Source organism: Choloepus didactylus, chromosome 15 (genome assembly GCF_015220235.1).
Source record: "Choloepus didactylus isolate mChoDid1 chromosome 15, mChoDid1.pri, whole genome shotgun sequence".
Taxonomy (NCBI): Eukaryota; Metazoa; Chordata; class Mammalia; order Pilosa; family Megalonychidae; genus Choloepus; species Choloepus didactylus.
Window position 1 is genome coordinate 69,676,302 of NC_051321.1, and position 9,110 is coordinate 69,685,411.

The following is a 9,110-nucleotide window of genomic DNA, read 5'->3' on the forward strand; positions in this document are numbered from 1 at the left end:
TTAAAATTGAACTTTATCAAAAGTCAGTTGCAGGTAACTAAACACTTCTTAACTGATGTAGTACCCTGGTACTAGTATTAAGAGCCATTTTAAAGATGGCTCCAAGTCAGCTCTCAACTCTTCATTTGTTTTGAATCATAATTTCTAATTCCCAAAGAATATGTACCTGTTTCCCAGAGGGAAAAGAATGCTGTCAGGAGAAGACTACCTTCTACTGGGCAACTGTTGTAAAAAGAAAGTCTTTTAGTTGTTTATTTATACATTGATTTAACAAATATTGACTGAGGACATACAAAATACCAGGCATTGTATTAGGTTTTAGAAATAAATTATTTATGTTTGGTTGTAAACAATTTATCAACAGCATGACAGCTGTATCAGACTCCATTTGCTCCTTTTCCATTTTCTGGTATCTTTCTGCACTACTATATTACCTATGAGTCCTAAATTTGAAATATTTTCAAGTGCTATAGCTTGCAGGGGAATATCCAACAAGTATTCTGTAAAGCATGGGAAATACATACAAATTTTTAAAATATTTTACTGAAAACAGTAAGTTACTTTTCAGAAGAATGCTTCTGTTTATAAACAACTCAGTGTCTGACTTGGCTGTCTGGAAGATTTGGAAAACTTGGCCAGTCCATGCATTCTTCCACCCAAAAGAACTTGTCAAGAGCTAAAACAAACCAGGCAAAAATGTCAGAAATCTCAGCTTTATTTGGTGAAGCAAGACTCAGCATTTATGGCTTGGAGTTTGTTCAGTCATAGAATAATAGTACTTGGTAGGAAGAATAACTTCTGGTTTGGAAGGCACACTGGTAGAATCAGTAAACCAAGGTTCTAGTTTGCCCTTAACAGTATAACAGGGTGTCCCTGAGTGAATTGTTTTAACTTTTCTGCTGAAGTTTATTCATCCAGTAAATTCATAATAATATTGGTTGCATCAACTACACAAAGACATTATGAGAATCAATTGGGATAGTTATTTTGAAAGTTTTTGGAAAAATATGAAGAACTATATTAATATGAGGAAATCATCTTTGAATACTGTCCGGTATATACTTGTGTGGGTTTTTTTTTTTTTTTTTTTAAACATAGAGACAAACTTGATGAGTTTTAGACTGTTTCAAAGGCTTTGAAAAAAAAATTATCAAACAGGAATGATGATCCTTATCAAAATGGGGTGTGGGACTTGGGTGAAGAGGAGGGTTACATATAGAATCTATAATTAGTCTATGGTTAATGCTAGGTCTAAGTCAATCCTGAAGTGAAATAACACAGGTTCATATCCTATACTAATTTAAGAAATACTTTTAATAGAGCTACTGTGGTAGATTGAGTGCATTAACAGTCCCAATCTTCTCCATTTCTTGTATCCATGTCCTTTGCATGTGCCCTAGTAATACCTTCCCATTGTAACTCTGGGCCTAACCATATGATTAGCTTTGACTGTGATGCAAGCAAAGACTTGCATGTTTCTACTTGTGCTTTTGCCCTCTGCCATCACTATGAAAATAATGTGCCCAGGCTAGCCTGCTAGAAAATGAGACACATGGAGCAGAGCCAAGTTGCCCCACTTGTCCCAGCCAAGGCCATCTTAGATTATCCAACAATGTATCAACTCCTAAAGCCTGGCCAAGATCAGTAGAATCATCTAGGCAACCACTCCAAGTCTGTAACATACACTTCTTGTTGTATTTCTCTGCAGTTTTATGGTTAGTTGTTATGAAGGATGATTGTGACAAGAGATAAATGACACATCGACCTCTTAAGTCTCCATTATAATGTACGAATAAAGATAGCATAGATAATGTAAAACAGGAAAAAATCTCCAAATTCTTCTCACCCAATAATGAAAACTTAATGATCATGTAATTGGATAATCTTTAAATTATAAAATATTAGAGATTGTGAATGTCTCCAACTGAAGCCCACTAGATTAGGTAATGGAAGAAATTACATTTGCTTTGAGACTATAACCACATACAGTGTACCCTTTCTCTAACGGCACAGAACCCCTCTACATATTGGAATGAAGATGAGGCTAGAAAGATCTATACAAGGCCCTAGAGAAGTGAAAGTTAGCTACAGTTACAACCCATTGTTGAAAGCCTCTTGCCAACCTTCTAACAGATAATAAAACTGAAAATTTTGTACCTTTGTCATTTTTAACTTCTGTCACCTTTCTGATGGAATTGCTAGTGACCATTACAATGAAATGGCCCAAAGGCAGCCGTATAAAACAACAAGCACAAAAAAATAGGAGGGTGGGGGTGGGGAAAACAAAGAGAGTAAAAGTTCAATTAACTGGAAATAGAAGTCCTTGCTAAGTCTAGTAACTGCATTTTATTAACAAAATTATGTGTTCTAATTAATTTTGACCTTGGTATACCTTAATTGTTAAGGTTTCATTTAGTTCGAACTTAGTCTTTCGGCTATGGCCTTTGGTCTTAGCTCTATTCACAAGTGTGTTAAGTATTACACCATGTTTGGGAGGACAGAGGGGAGAGAAAGCTACGGTATTCCACTCTTGAAGAATAGCAGAAGGACCTCCAGTGTTTTTGGCACCACTGGCTATGCAAATAACAGGGATCTTTGTCAGTGGCTTATTATTTGAAGGCCCCTTTGCATCCCTCTTTGCTAATATCTATGTCTTGTCCCCCATGAAGTAAGACAATATCCAATTACAAGCCTACTTACAAAATGAACTTCCAATTCCTCTCCAAGTTTACTAATGTAAGCCCTACATCCTAATGCCCACTTCTGTAATTAGTCAGAGGCTGAGTAAATGGGCTGTGGTCTCACATGCCTGTACACGCTTTCATGCTCACATTCACACACGTCATACACACATGTACATACATATCTAGAATTTTGGTGGCAGAGATCATATCTTATCCATCATTGTATCCCCAACTGTAGCATGATGCCTGGCACATAATGGGGGAGCAAGTATTTGTTGAATGGACAAATGCATCTTTAAATATATTGTTATATCACTTTCACCACCAAATGGTCAGGCTGGGATTCAATGACTTTAAGGCTGAATTTGTGCCCATAAATGTCTACACATTATTAATTTATTACATAATTGAACAAATAGCATTGCTTTGAACTTAATTGTCTTTTCTCAGACAATTTTTACTTCATAACCTAAAAAAATACAAGGATTAATCAAGGCTTGTTTATACCATATTTGTTGTATATACTACCCATGCACTATAATTGTTTAATACAATTGATCTGGTTTAATATTTTTACCAGGTTTATTGAGATTTAATTCAAATCTCATAGAATTTACCTGTATAAGGTATACAATTCAAGGATCTTTAGTAGGTTCACAGGATTGTGCAACCATCACCACAATCAATTTTAGAAAATTTTTATCACTCAAATAAAACAAGCTTTGATCCCGTAGCAGTCATTCCCCATTCTCCCTCAACATCTTCCTCCCGCTGCCCCTGGGTAAATGCTAACCTACTTTCTCTCTCCAAGGATAATATATTTTCTGTCTCTCCTGGACATTTCATAGAAATGGAATCAGACAATATGTGGTCTTTTGTGACTGGCTTCTCTTACTTAGCATAATGTTCTTGAGGTTTATCCATGCTGTAGCATATATCAGTACTTCATTCCTTTTCACTGACAAATAAAATTCTATTATATGGATATACTGCATTTTACTTATCCAATCAACAGCTGATGGACACTTGGGTTGTTTCTACTTTTTTACTTGAATAATGCTGCTATGAACATTTGTGTACAAGTATTTCTTTGGACATATGTTTTTAATTCTCTTGAGTATATGGTAATTTTATTTTTAACATATTAAGGAACCGCCAAACTATTTTCCAAAATGGCTGCACAATTTACCATCCCACCAGCAAATAGATAATTCCAATTTCTCATATCCTCATCCACAACTGGTGCCAGGAAAATTGGATATGCACATGCAAAAGAATGAAGTTAGATTCCTACCACACACCATGTACAAAATTAATTCAACATGGATCAAAGACCTAAACATAAGCACTAAACTATAAAACTTGTAGAAGAAAACATAGGGGATATATCTTCCGAAACCTGTATTAGGCAATGGAGTCTGAGACTTTACATCAAAAGCATGAGGAACAAAAGGAAAAGTAGATAAATTGGACCCCATCAAAATTAAAACTTTTATCAACAAATGAATAGATAAGTAAAATGTAGAAAATACACACAACGGGATATTATTTAACTATAAGAAGGAATGAAATTTTGAGATATGCTACAACATGAAAGAAACTTGAAAATATTGTGCTTAGTAAAATAAGCAAGACACATAAGACAAATATTATATGATGTCACTTACAAGAGATGTCTAGAAATAGAAAATTTGGAGAGACAATAGATTTGATGTTGCTAGGGGATGGATAGAAGGAGGAAGGGGGAGTATATGTTTGGTGGATATAGTGTGTTTGTAAATAAAATTAAGATTTTAAAAAAGACAAGTATTTTTAATATATACTTTACATGGTAATTTTTGCCAAGAGTCAGGTGATGAGAACAGACTGATGGAATGTTCCATCATGTCGAAACTTCAAATGCTTATCAAGTACAAGAATGATGAAAACTTGGGGCAAATCTTTAAATTTAGCATTATAATTAGCTTCAACATTGCAAAAAGGAAAATCCCTTTTCCTTATATCCATTTTTCAAAACCTATGAAACAAAGAGAAAGTGAAAAATTCTAATACATAATTGCACAGTGCCTTTCAAAGATGACTATTTCCCTAACCACGGTCATGGAATATTTTTACTAACATCCATCATCTTAGCTACTTAAGTGTTTTGACAAGTATGACAAGCTTGAACAGTAAATTCTGACTTCCAGAGAAACATGCCTTTAGAGGCACTTCCTACTAAATGCTGTTTTGGTAAAACTTCACTTATTCAATACTGACATTTAAATTTTTACCAAATAATCCAGTTTTTCTTCTCCTTAGTAGTTAAAGTGGATACTTACTTCCTTGAACTTTTTCATCTTTGGAAGTTTTCTGGGAACTATGTGAAAATAACTGCCAAAAAAGAAGATTAATTAGAAGATGACTATTTAGAAAGAAAGTTTGAGCCTCTTTAGAGACAATTTCTTTTCAGCATTAAAATATGTAAACCCACAGCAATTTAAAACTAAAATAAAGAGCCCTATAAATGATAGAATCAAAATTAATATGTAATAGCAATGCCATTGTAGGCAAGTTTGATACCGGGTACCATTGGCATTGCCCAGTGTAAAACTGTTCCTTAGATGACATTTCTTCCCTTTGTATAATTTCATTAATCAAAGAGACAAAAGGACCTTAGAAATTATCTAATTCAACTCTCCTTTTTTTAACCAGGTCATTAAAGGCTCAAAATAGTAAGCTCATCCAAGGTCCCACAGCTGGCCAAAGTCAGAGCAGGGCTCCAGACTCCTTACATTACTTCTTTTCAATTCTACCATTCCCTTCTGTTTCACATGGCTTCATCATTGTTCCTAGTTTGTCAAAATTGCAAGCTGGACAAGATCATCAGGGTAAAAATCTTTTTGAATCCTAGTAACACAATTTTTAACCCTTGGATACTTTCGGTTAGCTTTTTATATTCCTCATGAATAAAATAAAATATGTTAAAATGATAAATAAATCCTTGAGTTATATCTTATATTAAGATTTCTTGATTTAAAATGAAAATTTATGTATTTGAGATTTTTTTTTCTTTCAATAAAATTTTTTTAATCATTTTATTGAGATATATTCACATACCATGCAGTCATACAAAACAAATCGCACTTTCGATTGTTCACAGTACCATTACATAGCTGTACATTCATCACCTAAATCAATCCCTGACACCTTCCTTAGCACACACACAAAAATAACAAGAATAAAAATTAGAGTGAAAAAGAGCAATTGAAGTAAAAAAGAACACTGGGTACCTTTGTCTGTTTGTTTCCTTCCCCTATTTTTCTACTCATCTATCCATAAACTAGACAGAGTGAAGTGTGGTCCTTATGGCTTTCCCAATCCCATTGTCACCCCTCATAAGCTACATTTTTATACAACTGTCTTCGAGATTCATGGGTTCTGGGTTGTAGTTTGATAGTTTCAGGTATCTACCACCAGCTACCCCAATTCTTTAGAACCTAAAAAGGGTTGTCTAAAGTGTGTGTAAGAGTGCCCACCAGAGTGACCTCTCGGCTCCTTTTGGAATCTCTCTGCCACTGAAGCTTATTTCATTTCCTTTCACATCCCCCTTTTGGTCAAGAAGATGTTCTCCGTCCCACGATGCCGGGTGTACATTCCTCCCCGGGAGTCATATTCCACGTTGCCAGGGAGATTCACTCCCCTGGGTGTCTGATCCCACGTAGAGGGGAGGGCAGTGATTTCACCTTTCAAGTTGGCTTAGCCAGAGAGAGAGGGCCACATCTGAGCAACAAAGAGGCATTCGGGAGGAGGCTCTTAGGCACAACCATAGGGAGGCGTAGCCTCTCCTTTACAGCAACCGTCTTCCCAAGGGTAAAACCTATGGTAGAGGGCTCAACCCATCAAACCACCAGTCCCCTATGTCTGTGGTCATGTTAGCAACCATTGAGGTGGGGTAGGCGAATACCCCTGCATTGGAGATTATTTTTAATGATTTTTAGAAATTTTCAGAGAAGGACAGACTTAGAATTGGAAAATGGGAGAAAAAAGAAAAAAGTATTCAACGTAGAGTCAAGAGTCAAAAACTCAGATGCCTACAGAGGCCAGGAAGGTAAATTAAGCTTGCCTAGGGGATATGTAATAGGGAAGACAGAGACTGTGATAAGTGGGAGAGCACTTCTTCATTTAAAATGAACACTGCTTCATGGCTGCAGAGGACTATTTTAATGTGGAAATGCAGGCAACTAAAACCAAGTCCTTTTGAACAATCAAATCTTCTATTTTTTCCAATGGAAACAAAAATTCATATTATTACATGAAGTCTCCTAATTATGAAATATTGGCAGCTAACTTAAATCTTTAAAAAATTTAAAAACATTTTGTTCCAGTTTCCTAATGCTGCCATTATGCAAAATACCAGAAATGGGTTGGCTTTTATAAAGGGTGTTTATTTGGTTACAAAGTTACAGTCTTGAGGCCATAAAGTGTCCAAGGTAACGCATCAACAGTCGGGTACCTTCACTGGAGAAAGGCCATTGGCATCCAGAAAACCTCTGTTAGCTGGGAAGGCACGTGGCTGGTGTCTGCTTGCTACCAGGTTGCATTTCAAAATGGCATTCTCTAAAGCATCAGCTTTCAATGGCCATCTTCAAAATGTCTGTCTCAGCTGCAGCTCTGAAATGTCACTCTTAGCAGGTTCTAAGGTCCTTCTGTTTGCAAACTCTTTTACACAACTTCAGTGATTTAATTAACACCCACTCTGAATGGGTGGGTAACATCTCCATGGAAATTATCCAATCAAATGTTTCACTCACAGTTGATCGAATCATATCTCCACGGAAACACTCAATCAAAGAATTCCAACCTAATCAATGCTAATATATCTGCCCCCACGAGATTGCAGCAAAGATAATGGCGTTTTGGGGGACATAATACATCCAAATTGACACACATTTGATCACCAAAAGGACATTATCAAGAAAGTAAAAAGACAACCAACAGAGTGGGAGAAAATATTTGGAGACAGTGTATGTATTAGTGAGTGTTCTACAGGGAAAAAGAATTGACAGGAGATATCTGTAAGTATTATGAGATTTTTATCAAAATTGTCTCACATGACTGTGGGGCAGCAAAAGTTCAAATTCCATAGAGTAGGCTGCCAGTTGCAAACTCTGATGAAGGTTTTCGATGGATTTCCCAGTAGAAGCCAGCTGGCTGAAGTAGAGATGGGAATTCTCTATTCTGACTTCTAAAGTCATTGCTTCTCCTTAAAAAGTTTTCAACTGATTGGATGAAATGTCTTTCGTTGAAGGTAATCTCCTCAGTTGATTGTGGATATAATCAGCCATAAATGCGATCAACTCACTTATGATTTAAGTCTATGAAATGGCCTCACAGTAACAGTCAGGCCAGTGCTTACTTGACCAAACAACTGGACATCACGTCTGGCCAAGTTGACACATGAACCTAACTATCACACTCCACCCCTTGTCAAATTGGCAGCCATACACATCTCTTTAAACCATACTTAATCTCTAAATAAAAACAATGTCATATTTTCACCTAACAATATTCAACTGTCCTGCATACAACTGGAAATGCACTAACTCTCCTCAGAATCGGGTGCAAATCCTTGGGTAACATTCACACTTAAACTTGATATCCTAAAACTTAAATACCACTACATGAAACTAATACAACTTACATCATATGATAAGAGGATAAGATAGGGAAGAAAACAAAGATATTTGCTTGATGTACATATACAAAAATACTCAAAACAAGGAAGAAATATTCATAACCATTACAGTCCTCATTTCTGTAATTGGTCACGTGGTTGTAGTTTGTATTTATTATTTCCTTTCTTCCACCACCCATTCCATGTTTCCTTTTCCCTCAGCAGGCACCTCAGCTGGCTGTTGTTCTCTGCATGGTGGGGCAACCCAAACTTTCATTCCTGAAGTTTCTGGGCCATTGGTAGTCCTGTCTGGATTGGATTGTTGTGTTTTTTCCATTGACGTTAATCACGGGCAAGGTGGTACTAAGAGATGCCTTAGGGGATCTCCTGTATTCCAGTCAAACGCTTCTTTTCCTCCACTGTGTAGTTGCAGTCCTGTTCCCCCTTGATAGTCAGGATCAAACTCCCTAGCCAGTATGGTGATTCCCTTCTTTACCTCTTGTTTCAGAGGCATGAGAAGCCCAAAGTGACCTGGCCTTCATTTCCAGTTCAGTGGGATTGTTGTTGTGTCTCCTGGTATAAGCACTCCTCCTTTTGAAACTAAGATTTATAGATCAGCAGGGCTTAAGGTTTCAGGGGCAGGAAGCAAAAATTTTTCTAGTGGGTCACCAGGGGTAATAGTGAGCGGTGCCACTCTCATTTCCACCCCTTGTTTCCTGAACCCCTTGTTTCCTGGACACTGATTCAGAGCATACACAGCGTACTAGAGA

The 9,110-nt window shown here is 36.7% G+C and overlaps 1 protein-coding gene across 2 annotated transcripts in view; it reads right to left on the reverse strand.

Annotated features, from left to right (window-relative positions):
• Window positions 1-9,110, reverse strand: part of ECD (ecdysoneless cell cycle regulator) — a 73,128-nt gene that overhangs the window by 7,090 nt on the left and 56,928 nt on the right. Inside the window, exons 15-16 of one of the 2 annotated variants that reach the window (XM_037803942.1) lie at window positions 5,006-5,057; window positions 4,476-4,701 (exon numbers count right to left, since the gene is read on the reverse strand). The exons of the other annotated variant lie outside the window; for it this stretch is intronic. Of the exons in view, the coding sequence (XP_037659870.1) occupies window positions 5,044-5,057 (14 nt within the window). The 3' untranslated portion in view covers window positions 4,476-4,701; window positions 5,006-5,043. Of the gene's footprint in view, window positions 1-4,475; window positions 4,702-5,005; window positions 5,058-9,110 lie in introns of those variants that run through there. 2 annotated transcript variants of the gene reach the window in all.